Source organism: Neofelis nebulosa, chromosome 10, assembly GCF_028018385.1.
Source record: "Neofelis nebulosa isolate mNeoNeb1 chromosome 10, mNeoNeb1.pri, whole genome shotgun sequence".
Lineage (NCBI taxonomy): Eukaryota > Metazoa > Chordata > Mammalia > Carnivora > Felidae > Neofelis > Neofelis nebulosa.
In genome coordinates, this window is record NC_080791.1 from 98,851,973 (window position 1) to 98,871,781 (window position 19,809).

Below are 19,809 nucleotides of genomic sequence, written 5' to 3' on the forward strand. Positions count from 1 at the left end.
AGTGTCTTAAAAGAAAGTCGAATACATACATTGTCAAGTGAGAAGGTTCTCTTGGTTCTTGGTGGTCGAATTCCAACTTGCTTGTCCCTGAGGGAGAGAAAGATACATGGACCTCATACTGGGATGATACCAGTTCGCCATCCAACATGATTTTAATTTCGCAAAATTGTCTCCTTTTAGGAAAGGCAGTATGTTGATGTCTTGATGCTTCTCTTTCCATCCACTTAGCAATTTTATTTTTCAAAAAATTGGATTTGTGGTGTATAAGCAGTCTCTTGTAACTGAAGTTGTTCTCAAAACCTCGACTGAACTAACAAAATTAGTTTTCTGAGCATGTACATACAAGGACTAGACACTGGTTCTGGATCACCATTTATTTGGTAGTTTTAGCGACTGAGATCTTTCCTAAATGTGCCAGTAAGCCTCTGATCACCGTTTCAAAATCACTTCACCTGTTTTTCCTGCTGACTTTGCTTGGGGAATCTTGAAGGTCAGACTGAGGAGTTTGTCAAAATTTCTGGAGCATAGGAGCAATATAATGACATCATGCTTAGACTAGTCTTTTAGCAGTTTGCCTGAGGTTTACAGTGTAACCTAGAAGGTGTTGGGGAGGAAAACTTTTCCTATACACTCTTACATTTAGTACTTGGGGGCCTGCAACGTAAACTGACACAAGACTAATTAGCAACCATAGGGGTGCTCAGCGATGAATAACCCAGGTGGCTAGAATTTGGGACTTATATACCTAACTGAATAAGAGAAAGGTGCCTAGGAGAAGAGGCTTTTATGGGAAGAGCAAAAAAGGTTTTTTCGAAAAAACAAATGAGTTTTTAGGAGAAGAAATGGGTGATAAGAAAGTTTGTGATGATATTTGTTTAGGTAGGTGCAAATGGTCTTTCCCTTTTCTTCATGACCATGAAACTTCCCCCAGAGAGAGGATTTATGGTAGGTCTACTCCTGATCTCTCTCTTGGGAATAGATGCCAACCTGAAATGGGAATTTATGGCTGTCCTCATTTCTCTGAAGTTTCTGCTTTTAGTCAGATAAGGGAAGCCCGAGAAGGTTTCTTTCTACATCTGTTGAATCTCAAATGTCTTCAGCTAAAAATAAACTTTTTGCCAAAGTGGCTTATTTTGGGATGGCATATCCTGATCCTCTTCAAATGGAGAGTAACTAACCAAATGAGTCTATTCCAGATAAGAAATGAGACCTGGATTAAGGTGGTATCTTTGGAAATGAAAGAGTAGCAGATATAAAGGAGTTTGCAGAAACAAGAGCTTGAAGGATTTAGTAACTGGCTAGTATTAGTAAAGGGCAGAAAAAAGGACAGAATTCAATTGTAGGTCTCTTTTTAATGTTTGTTCCAAGTTTCCCCTTTGTATTCCTTGGAACACTCAAGGGATTTTGCAAAAAGTAAGACGTAAGGTAGACTTTGTATTACATTCCTGTTGTAGCCTGTGAACTAACTGTGTGATAGACAAGGCCTGAGGGAACAACAAACTCTGATGCCTGTGAGATAGATAACTTTTTCCCCAGTCGAGATCTCACCCTTTTGGCTCAGTAACTAACTCTAGCTACATAATCCTTTTAGTGCTTACAGTGGTACAAAAAGTCACAAGAGTCATTGTGCTATTATGTTTGCATTGGTTGAAGTTCTGGTGGTGGGAACACAGTTCCCCACTTCAGTATAAAATAAGGGCAGTGCAATCCTCCAGGACTATTCTTATCTCAGATCTGTTGCTGGGTTGCTTCAGGGCTGTAAGCAGTTTAGCCCTTTAAAAGTTTTTTGTTTTTTAATTTTTACCATAACATTTGTTTGTGTTATTTTTAACCACAATTAGGAAGGTCTGAAGGTGGGTGGTATGTTTTAAACGCTGTCAGACATACAAATGGTAGTCTCCAAAAGGTAAATCCCTTATAATTTGCATCACTTTAGGCTTTAACCTGTCCTTGTTCCCAGTGGACTCTCCTGTGGCTTCTGAGTCCGGGGATTGTTTCTTCTCAGGTATTTTATTTCTCCTTCATTGGTTTCTTCCCCCCACCCCACATAAATTTGCTCAGATAGCCCTGTGCTACAGAGAAAATCCTTTCAACAACACCTTGAGGTCTTTTTCTGTACAACTTCTCAGAAGCCAGTTGAATCACCACCACTCTGAGAACCAATCCTCTCAAAGGTTATTAGCAACATGCCGCCAAGTCCAGTGCCCTTTTTCTCACCTCAAGAATAAAGGAAATCAGAATGTGTCACTCCAAAATATGTCTCTTCAATATAAAAATTATTTTGACAGATCAAAATTAAGGCAATTAAGCAGCAAATGGAGGAGAACCTTTCTTTACCTTCTGCTTTTCTGCATAAAGGTGAGATATAAATTCTCCTTTTCCTGGAGGCAGACTCTTACCAGCTCAGAGAAGGTACCAGTGGAATCTGCCAACACCCCTTACTCCATTAGTTTCCTCCCATATATTTATACCTTCCTACAGTTTGCCGCCCTTGGAAGAACTGCTTTCCTTTGTCCCATCATTTTTCTAGAAATTTACCATTCTTTGTTGAAGATCCCATATAAGCAACAGTTCTAAGCCACCGTATTGAATTATTTTTCTGTTGAGGTTTCTCTTGTGAGATGTGCACTGCAGGTGTTGATAAATTGGTTTTTTCCTCTTATTAATCTGTATTTTTGTTAAAGAGGCCCAGCTGAAAACCTACGATGGGTAGAGGTAAAGTTTTGCCTCTTCCACAAGAGCTTTATATTATTTGGCCATCGCTTCAATTTTGAAACTTATTTCCTCTTGATTTCAGTAATAACAGCTCAGAAGTCTTTTTGCCTCCTATTTCTCCGATTAGTTCTTGCATTTCTCTTTATGGTTCTTTTATGCCAATATTTTCTGGTGGCCTTCGTTATTTTTTTTTTTTTTCTGTTATCTTCCATGGTAATTTTATGTACTGCTATAGTTTTTAAACTATTTCTTCTTTTTGGAGAATGTCTACTTCTTCTACTTCTCCCTTCCTACTTTAACCTCAGTCTTAGTCTTTTCATTAGTTACAAATTGGGCATTTTCAGATAGATCTTCTGGTGTTTCTAATTCAATCTATTATATAGTCTGAGCTGATTGGCTAAGACTAAAAATAATGATCCTCAACCCCAAACTTATACTACAAGAAAAATTAATTTATGATGGATCATGAATCGAAACATGAAATGTAAACAATAACATTTTTGGAAGAAAATGTAGAAGATTTTCATGAGTTTGAGATCAGCAAAATTTTTCAACAGAGCACAAAGGAGTGCTGAAAAGAGTTGAGAAATTGGACTTAAAAAGTTTAAGAACCTCTTTTAATCACTTTCAAAGACTCCATAAGAGGATACCACTCAGCAATAAAAAGGGATAAGCTATGAACGTGGAACACAACATGGGTAAACCTCCAAATAATTATGCTAAGTGAAAGAAGCCAAAGAGTACATACTGTGTGGTCTAATTTGTATAAAACTCTAGAAAATACAGATAGGGATCTATAGTGATAAAAAGCATGGCAGCGATTACCTAGGGATGGGGCATTGAGGAGGGGCCGGAAGGAGGCGTTACAAAGGAATATGAGGCAACTTAGGGATAGAGATGTTCACTATTTTGTGGTAGTGGTTTTACAGTTACAAATATATGTCAAAACTTACCATGTCTTACACTTCCAGATATTGTTTATTGCCAGTTATACCTCAGTAAGGCTGCTTTTAATGTAGAAATAAAGAAACGCCACAGATTAAGAACAGGTGAAGGCCATTTAATCAGAGCTTGTCATGGCAGGGGAGTTAGCCACCATCACTTGCACTGGCAGAGACTCACAGGCAGGTAGACCAGTGGAAAAAAGTGGAAAAAAGACAAAGCTTCAGGTATGTCCTGATTTGGGGTTATTGGCATAGGAACACTGTAGGCAGCCTAACCACAAGTTGGGGCTTGGTTAGGGATGTGGTCGGTTAGGGATGCATATTTGGCTTTCCTAAGTTGGAAGCAGGGACAGAAATTGGGGAAGCTGTCAGTTATTAACCAGGTATTGACCGGGGCTTTTTACAGGGGTTATTGTTCGGCTTCCTGGACTACTTGCTAGAGATAGTCTGCCTTCCTTGACTGGTTACTGTAGGTAGTAGGTTGGCTTCTTGCACTAGGTGGCGAAGATATTAGTTTGGCTTCCTTCCTGGGCTGGTTTCTGCAGGTTGTCAGTCAGAGCTCTATTTTTATATATGTAGTCTGGCCTTTGTCTGTTAGTATATTCAGATTCTCACGAAAAAGATGTCGTAAGAAAGGCAAACCACAAACTGGGAGAAGATATTTACAGTATATATTCAACAAAGTATTTATATCTACTATATATATTTTAGAAACTTCTACAATTCAGTAAGAAAAAGATAACCTAATTTTTTAAATAGGCAAAAGGCTTGAACTAGTACTTCATTAAAGAGGATTTCCAAATGGCTAGTAAACATGAAAAGGTGCTAGTAGGGAAAATTCAGTGGTCATTTAATCACTAATCATTTAATACAGATTAAATGAGATACTACCACACCCTTACCAGGATGGCTAAAATTAAAGAATTAGTAGTACCAAGTATTATCGTAGTATAGATGTGGAGCCGCTGGAACTCTCATACACTGCTGGTGAGAGTGTACCTTGGTACAGATTCTAGAAAACTGTCGGTGTCTGTTTAAGTTTATGGGGGTGCCTGGATGGCTCAGTCAGTTGAATGGCTTCAACTCAGGTAATCATCTCCAGTTCATGGGTTTGAGCCCCGCCTCAGGCCTGTTGCATGCAGGGCCTGCTTTATGCAGGCCTCTGTCCCCCACTCTCTCTGCCCCTCCCCGCTTGCGTTCTCTTTCTCTCTCTCTCTCTCTCTCTAAGGTAAACATTTAAAAAAACACTAAATATGTATACTCTGTGACCCAACATTAACACTCCTGGGTTTCTGATGACAGTGAGTGTTTACATCCACCAAAAGACTTGTGTAAAAATCTTGCTAAAAACAGGAAACAACCCAAATGTTTATCAGCCTGGAATTTATAGTTTATGGTATATTCATGAAGTGGAGTGCAACATAGCAGTGAAAAAAGAATAAAGTGCTACATACAACATTATAAACGAATCTCACAGGCATGATTTGAATAAAGGAAGCTACCCACAAAAAAGTTAATATTGTTTGATTCCATTTATATAAATGGAACAATTTGTCAAAATAGATAAGACTGATCTATGATGATAGAGGTAAGCATAATGGTTCCTTTTTGGTGAGTTTATTGACTGAGAGGACACAAAGGAGCCCTCTGGAGTATTGGAAATGTTCTATAACTTGATCTGACTTGTGGTTATTTGCATGTATATATACAAAATTATGTATTATGTGTTGAAATAGAAATGAAAACAAAATATTTTTTGAGCTGTATACCCAAGATTTGTGCATTTCACTACATGTAAGTTATACCTCATCTTTATTTTTATATTTTTTTGTAATTTCAAGTTTTTATTTAAATTCCAGTTAGTTAACATAGAATGTAATATAGCTTCAGGAGTAGAATTTAGTGATTCATCACTTACATGTAACTTCCAGTGCTCATCACTACAAACTCCCTCCTTAATCCCCGTCACCCATTTAACCCATCTCCCCACCCAGCTCCCACCATCAACCCTAAGTTTGTTCTCCATAGTTAAGAGTCTGTTTTATGGCTTGCCTCTTTCTTTTTTCGCCCCTATGTTCATCTGTTTCATTTCTTAAATTCCACATATTAGTGAAATCATATGATGTTTGTCTTTCTCTGATTTATTTCACTTAACATAAAACACTGTAGCTCCATCCATGTCGTTGCAAATGTCAAGATTCAGTCTTTTTTATGTCTGAGTAATATTCCACTGTATGTATATACCACATCTTCTTTATCCATTCATCAATCGATGGACATCCATAGTTTGGCTATTGTTGATAATGCAACTATAAATATGGGGATTCGTGTATCCCTTTGAATCAGTATTTTTGTGTCCTTTGGGTAACTACCCAGTAGTGCAATTGCTGGATCATAGGGTAGTTCTATTTTTAACTTTTGAGGAACCTCCATACTGTTTTCCAGAGTGTCTACACCAGTTTGCATTCCCACCAACAGTGTAAGAGGTTTTCCCCTTCTCTGCATTCTCACCAACATCTCTTATTTCCTGTTGTTAATTTTAGTCAGTCTGACAGGTGTGAGGTGGTATCTTGTCATCGTTTTGATTTGTATTTCCCTGATAAGTGAGGTTGGGCATTTTTTTTTAAAATTTTTTTTAACGTTTATTTATCTTTGAGACAGGGAGAGACAGAGCATGAACGGGGGAGGGTCAGAGAGAGGGAGACACAGAATCCGAAACAGGCTCCAGGCTCTGAGCGGTCAGCACAGAGCCCGACGCGGGGCTCGAACTCACGGACTGAGAGATCATGACCTGAGCTGAAGTCGGCCGCTTAACCGACTGAGCTACCCAGGCGCCCCAAGGTTGGGCATTTTCTCATGTGTCTGTTAACCATCTGCATGTCTTCTTTGGAAAAATGTCTATTCATGTCTTCTACCCATTTCTTCACTGGATTATTTGTTTTTGGGGTGTTGAATTTGATAAGTTGTTTATAGATTTTGAATACTAACCCTTTGTCAGATATATCATTTGCAAATATCTTCTCCCATTCTGAAGGTTCCCTTTTAGTTTCTTTGAGTGTTTCCTTTGCTGTGTAGAAGCTTTTTATCTTGATGAAGTCCCAGTAGTTCATGTTTGCTTTTGTTTCCCTTGCCTTTACTGATGTGTCTAGTGAGAAATTGCTCTGGCCAGAGTCCAAGAGGTTACTTCCTGTATTCTCCTCTAGGATTTTGATAGTTTCCTGTCTCACATGTAGGTCTTTCATCCATTTTGAATTTAATTTTGTGTACGGTATTATACCTCAATTTAAAATTTTTCCTGTTTCACCTCTCTTCTTTTGTTTATATTTTTCCTTGAAACTAGCTCTCCTTCTGGCTTCCTTGCTTATTGTTAACTGAAACCAGTTAAATTTTTTGTAGTCAGTCCTTAAATCCTGCCGGCTCTTCCTTTAAAGTATCTCCATCCATACTATTTGAAACCATGTCTGTAGTAGAGTTTTAGCCATGACCACAAGCCTTCATTATTACCAGGGAATTAACGGTTTCCCTGCTTTTCATACTGAAACCTTTTCTGCAACATGGCAGCAAAGCTATCTTTCTAAAGCACCATTCAGAGGATGCTAGCACCCTCACTATGTTAATTCCTTCCCTCCTAAGTCTTGAGGAGGCTACCATTTCTGGTGTACTAGGTGCACATCAGGCTCTAGCATTGCATTCAGGATTCTCATGATCTGGCCCCAGCCAGCCACACTGCTTCCCTATCCATACACAATTCTTTGGAAAACTGGAATACTTAATCGTCCCAAATCCATTTTGTTCTCTGTCGCTGATATTCTTCGTTCAAGTTCTTCTCTCCCTAAATGCTTTTTTCCTCATGCCAGCCCCATCTCAAACAATTTCAGCCTGAGGGGGCTATGGTGTGCCCCATGAAATCCAAGAACCCCATGAAATTATATCCAAACATTTCTATATATGTGCATTTTTATGGAGAAAGCCTTGTTTTCAGATTATCAAAAGGGGTCCATAAACCCCCAAAAGTTCAACTGATTTAGTGGCCCTTTGAAGGAATATAAATGATCTCATTTTGTTTTAACAAAGTTTTTATCTTGTTAAAATTTAGTCCTCTGGGTGTATGGGTGACTCCGTGGGTTAAGTGTACAACTCTTGATTTCAGCTCAGGTCATGATCTCTCAGTTCATAAGATCAAGCCCCTCGTCAGGCTCTGTGCTGACAGTATGGAGCCTGCTTGGGGTTCTCTCTCTCCCTATCTCTCTCTCTCTCTCTCTCTCTCTCTCTCTCTCTCTCAGCACCCCCCCCCCCCAAATAAACATTAAAAAAAAAAAATTTTTTTTTTTAATGTTTATTTATTATTGAGAGACCAAGAGAGACAGAGCACACGCATGGGAGGGGCAGAGAGATGAGGAGACATAGAATCTGAAGCAGCTCCAGGCTCTGAGCTGTCAGCACAGAGCCTGACGTGTGGCTCGAACCGACAAGCCACAGCGCATGACCTGAGCTGAAGTCAGACGCCAACTGACTGAGCCACCCAGGAGCCCCAAACATTTTTTAATATTAAAAAAACAAAAAAAAAGGCAAAAAAACAGTCTTCATGGGGCATCTGGGTGGCTCAGTCAGTTGAACATCTGACTCTTGATTTCAGCCCAGCTCATGATCCCAGGGTCATGGGACTGAGCTCCGTGTTGGATTCCACACTGAGCATGGAACCTGCTTAAAATTCTCTCTCTCCCTTCCTTTTTCCCTCCCTCCCCCTCTCTCTTTTTCTCTCTCCCCCTCCCCACCCCTCTCCCCTCCTCTCTCTCTCTAAAATTAAAAATATATTTAATAAATTAAATAAACATCTTCAGTATGCTAGGTAGTAGAACTTTTTTTAATCAATAAGTTATATTTCAAGCTTAAAGTTTCAGATGCAGGTAAAATGGCTTGTCTTGTTCATTGTTTAGGTCTCTAGATTTATTTCTTTGTGTGGAATTTATTTTCCTCACAAGATAGTATCTTAATACTTTTTACTTTGGTATCTTAGGGGGAGATTTTTTTTTTCCCCTCCCACATGATTGTTTGCACAGCTAGACAATACCATCTCTGTATGCTTTGAATTTAAAAGATATTAGTCACATTTTTCAACACTTTTTTTTTCTGTTTTAGATTCCTATAGGCAATGGAAACTGATCTCAATTCCCAGGACAGAAAGGACCTGGACAAGTTTATTAAATTTTTTGCCCTCAAGGTAATATGTCTATTCTCTTGAACTCAGAACTGTTAGAAATAACTTCCGTGCTTCTCCCTTTTTGGAAATATAGAATAACAGCTTGCAGCTTGCCCATTTTAAGGGATACTTCTGTCTGTTGTAAACCAAACTGTGAAGTTTGGGGGCGGTACTGGGGGTGTAACTAAAAAGTAACTTCCAATTTTCCACAGCTACTTGTTCAAAAAAAAATTTTTTTTGTAAGGCTGTTTGCAGAAATGTCAAACTATTATGCCAGGTTATTGGCACAGTATGTTCCCTTGGGTTGGGAACAAAGACTGTGGACTGGAATGGACATCATTTTGGGCATCTTTCCCAAACCGTCAACTAACTCTGAAATGTCCAACTTCCATTTATTATTTCCTTCTGGATAAATGAGGAATTAAAACTGAATTTTGAATGCTTTAGAAGTTATATTTTCCTAAATCTAAAAATCATTTCCACCTTTATCGCTTTTTCTCACGATTACCATGTAAAAAAACAATCCATGCTGTAGATTCAGGTTGTAAAATTAGTTGGGAGACTTTTGCCATATGGGCCAAATGATATGAATAATTGTGGAATCCTTGGTTTAAATCTACTATGATTACATAAGTGTACGGCAGTGAATATTTAAACCTATGGTTGGACTTGTTTCTTTATGAAAGTCAGAGACACCATGTGCAAACTTCCTTCTGCCATGTGAGAATATTATAGATCCCAAGCCTTGAACTGAAATTCCTCTAGTTGGTTGACATTATGCCCTCAAGAATATTTGCAGTATTAGTTTTGTATAGTGTTCTTTCTATCCGTCCTTCAATTTTAAAATCCTACCCTTTCCTACAGTATAGTTATGATCATTGGCATCTTTTTAACCCTGCATTCAGAGGATGTGAACCCTGATTGTGAACCAAATCAATTTAAGACTCTTCATCTTTGATTTGGTTGTTTGTTTGCTTTTTTTCAGACTGTCCAAGTGATTGTCCAGGCTCGACTTGGTGAGAAGATTTGTACTCGTTCATCTTCATCCCCGACGGGTTCAGACTGGGTAAAATTCCCGTTTTTTGTTAAGGGATATACTATGGTGTCTGTTACAAGGAATCCTAATGCAGTAGGAATGAATACTATCTATAGTATTACTAAATCATAACATTAAAACAGTAATTCCATTTGATCCATTCACTAGGTCAAATGTTAGTCCTAGGTTTGTTTGGTTCTCGGCTTTCTGCTGCAGTAGGTGAAAAGCTTAGACTTTAGAGAACAAAAATATCTTGTTAACTAATCTTTGTAATAAGTCATTAGCTCTCTCAACCTGAGTTTTAGGGCTTTGATGTAGGATGTCTCTTCTGGGCAAGAGAGAAATGAATGAATGGCTTCAATCACTCAAAGCAATGCATGCATTACCCAACATAACCATCTTACTGCTTTATGTTTCCATAATGTTTTTTGTGAGTGTTTCACACAGTCTCTTTTGTTTTCTAGTTCAATTTAGCAATCAAAGATATCCCAGAGGTTACACATGAAGCAAAAAAGGCCCTGGCAGGACAGCTGCCTGCCGTTGGGAGATCGATGTGCGTGGAGATCTCACTCAAGACTTCTGAGGTAAGGTTATGACCAGGGTGGTGTTTTCACTTGGCACCAGAGGTCTTCACATTCCAGTTTCAACTCAGCCTCATTCCTGCCCCTTCTCTCTCTGAACTTAGCATTCTCTGAGGAGGTCATACTTTTTTTACTTATTCTCCCAAACACTTGGAGTAGGCTCTTTGTCCTTCATATATATCCTCTATAGATGAAATGTTTTTACTTATCCTTTAAGACTCACATGCTCTTGATAATCCCCCCGATTCTTGGGGGAGAGGTAACTACTTTTTTTAGACTTCCTATGTGTTTTATTTACATTGATCCTAAAGTATAACTTGATGTATTGTGATTTTTCTAGGTTTTTTTTCCTGGTGTGTTGTGATTTTACCTTATTTCACACCAGGATCGAGGCAGATATTGTTACTAGTATGTTTATTCATCTATTTCCACTATAAGATTGTGAAGCTGCATGGTATAATAAAAGGCAATTGGAGTTTAGAGCTACACAGACACAAGTTCAGATCCTAGCTGAGTGACTTTGGCCAAATTACTTAACTCCACCCCCACCAACACCACCAAACTAACATGACACTTCATAGTCTTACAAGGCTATGTTATTTTATTTATTTATTTATTTATTTATTTATTTATATTTTGAGAGAGAGAGCATATGTGCATGTGCATGAGGTAGGGACAGAGAGAAAGGGAGAGAGAGGATCCCAAGCAGGCTCCATGCTATCAGTGCAGAGTCCAATGAGGGCTCGACCCCACTAACTGTTAGATCATGACTTGAGGCGAAATCAAGAGCAGATGCCTAACCGACTGAGCTACCCAGGTGCCCCTATTTTCTCACTTAATACTTATTTATAAAGTGCCTAACATAAAGTAGGTGATCATTACATGTTCCTGTTCATACTTTACAAACACTTTTATTCTTGAGGTCAGTGGTTATACCACATCTTATTTATCTTTGTAGTTCTTCAAATTCTTTTTTTTTAATGTTTATTTATTTTTAAGAGAGACAGACAGAATGTGAGTGGGGGAGGGGCAGAGAGTGAGGGAGACACAGAACCTGAAGCAGGCTCTAGGCTCCAAGCTGTCAGCACAGAGCCTGATGTGGGGCCTGAACCCATGAACCGTGAGATCATGATCTGAGCTGAAGTCGGACACTAAACTGACTGAGCCACCCAGGTACCCTTTAAATTCTTTTTGAAATGAAGCAGGATGTAACTAAATCATCTCTTTTGTATGCCTAGCACAGTGCCTGGGATGGCCCATAGTAGCCTCTCCATGAATTTTGTTGAATGAATGATGTTAGTACTTATTCCATGGAAACTTTAGCACCCCACAAAAACAAAACTTCCTATTCTTCATTGAATTGCCAGTTTGTACTATGAATTATTTTCCTTAGTGATCCATAGCGAGTCCTAAAGGAATCTCTAGAAGAATTATTTTCCTTTTCCAGGTACAATCTGAGTATAAAATGTTCTTATCATCCTAGACAAACTGCATCAACTTGTTTTGGATACTTCCGACTAGTTAGCCATCCCTTGATTTTGGGGAGCAGGGGAATTCAAAATTTATCATGCCATTTAAAAATGACAGTATGATGAAAAGGATATATTAAGGGTACATATTTCAGTTTGATCTAGAACAAGTTCGCTATTCCACAAACTAACCTAAGCTTACTCCCAAACCTAAAAGAATAGCTCTCTTCCAGTTGATTGGTAATAAGGTTACTTGTCTTCAAAAGTGTGTGACTATTCTTCTCACTGAGTGGCACACAAGAGTGTTACAGGGTTGAGGGATTCTGGCTTTAGTCTGTTTTTCTTTCCCACCCACTAGGCTAAGTCTGTTCAGAGTACCAGAGAAAGACTGAACAGTTTGGCTGAAGACATTACACAGCTAAAAAGATTTTTAAGCAAGCAGCTTGTTAAGGTATTCCTTAACTGTGGGCGTCACCTAAAAATATCCCCTGTAGAATTGGAGGGAAAGGCTGTCTCCATCATTTGAAGTATTGGCCTTTCTGAAGAGCAATTTGGATATACATAACAAAAGTCTTAGAAGCATAAATACTCTTGGGGCACCTGGGTGGGTTAGTTGGTTGAGTGTCCAACTCTTGATTTTGGCTCGTATCATGATCTCACAGTTCAGGGATCAAACCCTGCATCAGGCTGTACACTGGTAACAAGAAGCCTACTTGGGATTCTCTCTTTCTCTCTGCTCCTCCCCTGCCCACCCTCCCTCTCTCAAAATAAATAAACATAAAAAAAAAAAAAAGAATACTCTTTAACAGCGCTAATTCTGAAAATTTGCCTTAAGAAACTAATTCAGGGTGAGGACAAAGTTTTAGTCTCAAGGATATTTATCACAGTTTTGTCTGTAATAGTGAAAGATTAGAAATAACTTATATGTCCACGTACAGGGGGACTGATTTGATAAAATGATGCTCATATGGTGGAATACTATGCAGCCATTAAAAATGGTATGGAATTTTTAATTATAGGGAAATTTCATGTTACATTTATTAATAAAAATGATAAAAAATAGCATATATAGTATAATCTCACTTTATTTTATTTATTTTTTTTTTTTATTTATTTTTGGGACAGAGAGAGACAGAGCATGAACGGGGGAGGGGCAGAGAGAGAGGGAGACACAGAATCGGAAACAGGCTCCAGGCTCCGAGCCATCAGCCCAGAGCCCGACGCGGGGCTCGAACTCACGGACCGCGAGATCGTGACCTGGCTGAAGTCGGACGCTTAACCGACTGCGCCACCCGGGCGCCCCTCACTTTATTTTTTAAGTTTATTTGTTTAAGTAATTTCTACACCCAAGATCAAGAGCTACATGCTCTTCCAACTGAGCCAGCCAGGAACCCCTCACATCATTTATTAAAGTAGCTGATTAGATTATAAATTGATTTTTTTTTTTGCTTTATTTATATTTTCCACATTTTTTTTTTAATTTTTTTTTTTCCAACATTTATTTATTTTTGGGACAGAGAGAGACAGAGCATGAACAGGGGAGGGGCAGAGAGAGAGGGAGACACAGAATCGGAAACAGGCTCCAGGCTCTGAGCCATCAGCCCAGAGCCTGACACGGGGCTCGAACCCACGGACTGCGAGATCGTGACCTGGCTGAAGTCGGACGCCCAACCGACTGCGCCACCCAGGCGCCCCAATTTTCCACATTTTTATAGTGACTGTATAGTGCTTTGTAATAAGAGTAAATAATTTTTAAAAACCAAATAAAACTGAAATATCTTTCAATGTCCCATCCACAGGGCGATTCCATGGAGCTAGAAATTTGGTGTCTTGAAATGAATGAAAAGTAAGTACTCCTGTTTTAGGGTCCATGGTTGCGGTAGCTGAGAATAAAACAGATGACATCATGTGAAAAGCAGGGCTTTGTTATCAGTTGTGGAGGGTGTTCTTCCCACTTAACAAAGCCAATAGCTCTTTGCTACAGTTTGCCTCATGCTTGGCTTCCAGCCCAGGCACAGAGATGACCTTCAGAGGGAGGTCAGTCCGGCCAGACCAGACACCACAGGGAAAGGAGCAGAGCAAAGGCTCAAAAAGATTTGTTGTTTTCCCAGAGTACAGCTAGTTCTCTGATTAAATCCCTTGCGAACTCTTGTAACATGACTGCTGTGTTTTGTCTTTTTTTCTGTGTGGCAGATTTCCCTTCCCTACTCCTTTCTTACACCCTGTGTTGGTCATGGATTGGAAATGCCTGTTATTTTCCTTTTCCATTTTCTTCTTTCAAGGAAGATTAGCTTGCTTCCTGCCTGAAGCTTTAGTTTTCTAGAACAGTATATAGGAAAATTGAGGAAATAGCAACACATCAAAAGAAAAATCTTAATAAGTATGTGGGGTGTGGGCATTATTTTTCTTTCTTAAATAGAAAGCAGTTGACAGGCTATAGTCCAAAATTTTAATACCAAACACACTTTTCTCCAGATTCCTATTGGATGTATAGAGGTAGATAGCTCATAAGATAGCATATTGAAATTGTTTGCACCTTCAATAGTATAATTGCAGTGTTGAATTACTTTTTTTGAGTCTGTAGCTTTATTTCTTAGATAACTGCTTCAAATCGGGAAAGAAATACAGCAGGTGCCTTTTGAGATCTATCTGCCTAGTTCTAGAGTATGAGAAAGTAAAAACTTTTGCTTACATCAATAATCTGTTGATAAACTGATAGAACTCTAATTGCACTTTTAGTTCAGAACATATTTTAATGATAAATTTCATCTTACACAGTTCCCATGCTTAATTTGCAATTGTCTTTGTTGACTGCAATCTTCTGTGAAAGGTATATTTGGACTGCAAAGCAGGTTATATTCTGTCAGAATTTATGAATAATACTAGCAGGTTAATCTCAGTCACTAGACAGAACATAACTAACACCTCTGTGTCTGTGCATTTCTTGGTTTTATGTTAGTTGAATAGGTGAATGCTGATAGTGTCTGTGTGTTTCTCAGGTGTGATAAAGAGATTAAAGTTTCCTACACGGTGTACAACAGACTGTCACTGCTGCTGAAGTCCCTCCTTGCCATAACTAGGGTCACACCAGCTTACAGACTCTCCAGAAAACAGGGGCATGAATATGTCATATTGTACAGGTAAACAACGTAGCTGCTCACCTTCTCGATTCACTCATTAGCTTTGTCACTTTGCACATTGTCTGACCAGCATATGGGTATTCTGTGATTAATTTTGAATAGATGGTTTCTTGGATAGTTGATGCTATAGCTTTACTATGATTATCTATCCCTCCTCTTTTGTGAAGCTCCATTTTCTGAAGCTACCAGGTTCTTGGTCCTTTTGTCTGTGCACAGTCATGAGTCCTGTGGAGTAGATTTTGCGGTTCTACTGATGCACATCTCAAAGCTGAAAAAGGAGTTTAAGACTTTAAAACAGGCTATCCTGGGAAGATTCCACAGCCTTCTACATTTCGGAATTAAATTTTGTCTAACAGCCTGCCAATTCAATTTGGTTTTTTTCAATTTGGTTTTAATTAGTTGTCTGTGGATATAAAAAACTCATCAATAGTTCTGAGAGTATTTCCCTTGGTAGTTCACCTCAACACATATTTATTGAGTGCCTTTAAAAAAAAATTTTTTTTTAACGTTTTTATTTTATTTTTGAGACAGAGAGAGACAGAGCATGAACAGGGGAGGGGCAGAGAGAGAGGGAGACACAGAATCTGAAACAGGCTCCAGGCTCTGAGCTGTCAGCACAGAGCCTGACACGGGGCTCGAACTCACGGACCGTGAGATCATGACCTGAGCCGAAGTCGGACGCTTAACCGACCGAGCCACCCAGGCGCCCCTATTGAGTGCCTTTTTAATGCAAGCATTGTGCTAGGCCCAAGGAAGAATTATACAGATGCCCTGCCCTATAGGTGTTTCTAATCTAATGGGGAAACAGCTTTTTAATAAAAAGCAGGATTGGAAAACTACATAGCAGTATCAGGAAAAAAGTACTAGGTGAACACAAGGAGGGAAAGTTTGTTCCAGGTGGGAGAAACCAGACAGGCTTCCTGGAGAAAGTGGCATTCAAGCTAGACCTTGAAGCAGGGAGAATTTCAGCTGGTAGAACTGAGAGAGAATGATCATTCCAGGTAAGGAGGGCAAAAGATAGCAAGGCATAGAAGTGGGGGATGGGATCTGAGCTGTACTCAGGTTGTCAGATGGACCTGAGTGGTGGTAAAACGGGTAAGTAGGAAAGTGTGAGAGCAGAGCATGGAAAGCCAGGAGTTCCCAAATCACCCAAGACTCTTTTGGCATATTAGTAATGAGCCATTTGTAAGCCTTTGGCTTATATGTATAGAGCTGATTGTGAGGAGAAATTAGTATAGCAGGATGGAAGGACTAAGGATTAGAGACTTAACTAGTTACGTTGAAACAATTTACTACCTGAGAATAGTTATCGAGTCATTCTGTAATTTTCTTAGCAGTGATCTAGCAATCTTACTTGTGTTTATTTTTAACATCTTTAAAATATTTTTGTTGTCTTCTCTGTAGTCTTCCCAAGTTTCAGGTTGAGTATTCCATTTGAAAATTACTGGACTTTTAGTCAAATATAACAGATCACTTTCTAACTCTTATGCTAAGCCCTCTTCACTTTGGTTCTTTTGTAAGTAGCCATACTACACTACTAGTTATCAGCTTAGTTAACTAGGACTCCTAGTCCTTTTCATTACCAGTGTTTAAAGTCTTCCTTTAGTCTGTGTCTCTGCAGTAATACAGTATTTATTGCTTACAGTTTATCATTTATGAGTGCGTTTGGATACCGATAACTATAGTTTAAACCATAGAGAAATGGGTGGTCTCAGATGTAGAATTGTCTATTTTTTTCTCCCTTTTTATACTGTTTTTAACAGGGTAGAGGGGCACCTGGGTGGCTCAGTCAGTTAAGTGTCCAATTTCAGCTCAGGTCATGATCTCACTGTCCATGAGTTTGAGCTCCGCGTCAGGCTCTGTGCTGACAGCTCAGAGCCTGGAGTTGCTTCAGATTCTGTGTCTCCCTCTCTCTCTGCCCCTCCTCTGCTCGTGCTCTGTCTCTCTCTCAAAAATAAATAAACATAAAAAGAATTAAAAAAACAAACCCAGGGTGACAGTATAGTCTTATATCATTAAAGAATAATAGCCTTTTCTTTATTTTAAGCTATATTATCATTTTTTCCCTGGCCCTACAGATTTGATCATGTCAGTTTAGAATTACATCATTATAACAATTCATTCTGAATTTGTTGTTCATCAAGACTGAATTAAAGTAAATTATTGTCTACTATCTGTGAAAAAAATTTTTACTCAGCATCTGAATGGTATAAAGAATATAGCCAGGGGGCATGTGGGTGGCTCAGTCAGTTAAGCATCTGACTGGGGATATCAGCTCAGGTTGTGATCTTGTTGAGGTTGTGAGATCGAGCCCCGCCCCACGTCAGGCTCTGTGCTGTGCTGAGTGTGGAGTGGAACCTGCTTGTGATTCTCTCTTCCCTGTGCGTGTGTGTATGTGTGTGTGTGTGTGTACACACGTGTGTGTACATGCGTGCTCTCTCTCTCTCTCAAAAATAAATAAACATTAAAAAAAATAATAGGGGGGGCGCCTGGGTGGCTCAGTCGGTTGAATGTCCGACTTCAGCTCAGGTCACAATCTCACAGTTCGTGGGTTTGAGCCCCGTGTCGGGCTCTGGGCTGACAGCTCAGAGCCCGGAGCCTGCTTCAGATTCTGTGTCTCTCTCTCTCTCTGCTCCTCCCCTATTCATGCTCTGTCTCTCTCTGCCTCTCAAAAATAAAGAAACGTAATAAAAAAAAAAATTAAAGAAAAAAGAAAAAAATAATAGGGGCATCTGGGTGGCTCAGTTGGTGCCTCTCTGCCCCCCCCCCAAATAAATAAACATTAAAAAATATATAGCCAAGAAAAAGGTTAGATAATTAGGTTACTTAGAACACTGTACCCAATATTCAGATGGGTATTGAGGTTTTTTTGGTGTGTGTGTGTGTGTGTGTGTGTGTGTGTGTGTGTGTGTGTGTGGTTTTTTTTAGGGTTTGTTTTGTTTTGTTTTGTTTTGTTTTTGAGAGAGCCAGAACACAGGCAGGGAGGGGCTAAGGGAGAGGGAGAGAAAGAATTCCAAGCAGCCTCCATGCCCAGCGGGGGGCAGGCTAACATAGGGCGTGACCCCACAACAGTGAGCTCATGACCTGAGCCAAAATCAAGAATCAGATGCTTAACTGACTGAACCACCCAGGTGCCCCCAAATGGGTACTGAATATTTTTTTATTAGAAGGTTACTAGCAAAATATGTTTGCAGCATTTCATTGACATCATTCCTGTATTACTTTATGGCAGGAATCAGCAAACTGTGGGCAGCAGACCATCTGTTTGTTTTTATAAAGTTATTTTATTATTTTTTTAAGTTTTTTTTTTTTTTTTTTTTAATAATCTCTACAAAAGACTCAACATGGGGCTCGAACTCAAGACCCCAAGATTCACCTGAGCCAGCCAGGTACTGCAAAATAAAAGTTATTTTAGAACCCAGCCACCCCTTTCATTTGTGTATTATCAGTGGCTACTTTTGCAGGACAACAGCAAAGCTGAGTAGTCTGCTTCAGACTATATGGCCCACAAGCCTAAAATATATGATCCTTTTAATGAAAGTTTGCTGACCCCTGTTTTATGGTATCTGTCACTTTGGTGCATGTATTTCAGTTATTTATATACATTTCTTTTCTCCCATTACAGATTATAATTTGTGAGTCCTAGGCTTCAGATTTATCCTGAATCTCATCCCTACATTCTCCTTATCTCATGCCTAACACCTAACCATAGGGCTTTATACATTGTTAGAGCTTAGCGTTTAATTGAACAAACTGCCATGTCTGTGTTTAATTTTTAACATTACTTGAAAAATATAATGTTATGTAGTATAGTTTGTAATGTTTTATAGCTCAGACTTTTAGCTAATATAGATAGGCCTTCCCAGGGCAATTCAAAGAAAGGTTCTGCTGTGCTTCTATCTTTATATTTTCAGAATAGTCTTATGTAATTATTCTACAGTGGAAAAGATTTCCTAATTTTTTTAAGTTTATTTATTTTTGAGAGAGAGAGAGATTGTGTGAGCTGGGGAAGGGCAGAGTGAAAGGAAGACAGAAGATCTGAAACACTGACAATACAGAGCCCAGTGCGAGGCCTGGACTACCAACCATGAGATCACGGCCTGAGCTGAAATCAAGGGTCGGACACTTAACTGACTGAGCCACCCAGGCACCCCATGGTGTTCTAGTGTGTTCACTTTGGAATGACTTGTGACAAGCATGGAGAACTCCCATTAATTGAAGACCACTCTTCAAAATCTGATACCTTCTATTGCATATTTGAAAGTTGCTAAGAAAGGAGATCTTCAGTGTTCTCATCACAAGGAAAAAAGCTTCTGTCTGTATGGTGATGGATATTAACTAGACTTACTGTGATAATTTGTAATGTAACTAAATATTTAATCATTATATTTACATCTGATACTAATATAATTTTGTATGCTGAACATACCTAAAAAAAAAAAAAAAAAGTCTAGTACTTTCTAGTAGTAGTTCCAGATCTATTTGCCAACCTTATTTCTATAGTATTTATTTCCCAGTAGTTATACTTTAAAAATACATGGCAGGAAGGGAGCCTGGGTGGCTCAGTTGGTTAAGCATCCGACTTCAGCTCAGGTCATGATCTCACATCTGTGAGTGAGATCTCTGCTCATGCTCTGTCACTCTCTCAAAAATAAAATAAACACTTCAAAATTAAAAAAAAAATTTTTTTTAATCTTTATTTATTTTTGAGAGAGAAACAGCGT

The 19,809-nt window shown here is 39.0% G+C and overlaps 1 protein-coding gene across 9 annotated transcripts in view; it reads left to right on the forward strand.

Moving 5' to 3' along the window:
* The window catches only part of ATG13 (autophagy related 13), a 54,592-nt gene that overhangs the window by 19,076 nt on the left and 15,707 nt on the right, over window positions 1-19,809 (forward strand). For all 9 annotated transcript variants that reach the window (XM_058688821.1, XM_058688823.1, XM_058688820.1 and 6 more), the window contains 5 exons: window positions 8,799-8,880; window positions 9,845-9,925; window positions 10,360-10,479; window positions 13,745-13,791; window positions 14,945-15,085. In XM_058688821.1, coding sequence (XP_058544804.1) covers window positions 8,812-8,880; window positions 9,845-9,925; window positions 10,360-10,479; window positions 13,745-13,791; window positions 14,945-15,085 — 458 coding nt within the window. In that variant the 5' untranslated portion in view covers window positions 8,799-8,811. The remainder of the gene's footprint in view (window positions 1-8,798; window positions 8,881-9,844; window positions 9,926-10,359; window positions 10,480-13,744; window positions 13,792-14,944; window positions 15,086-19,809) is intronic.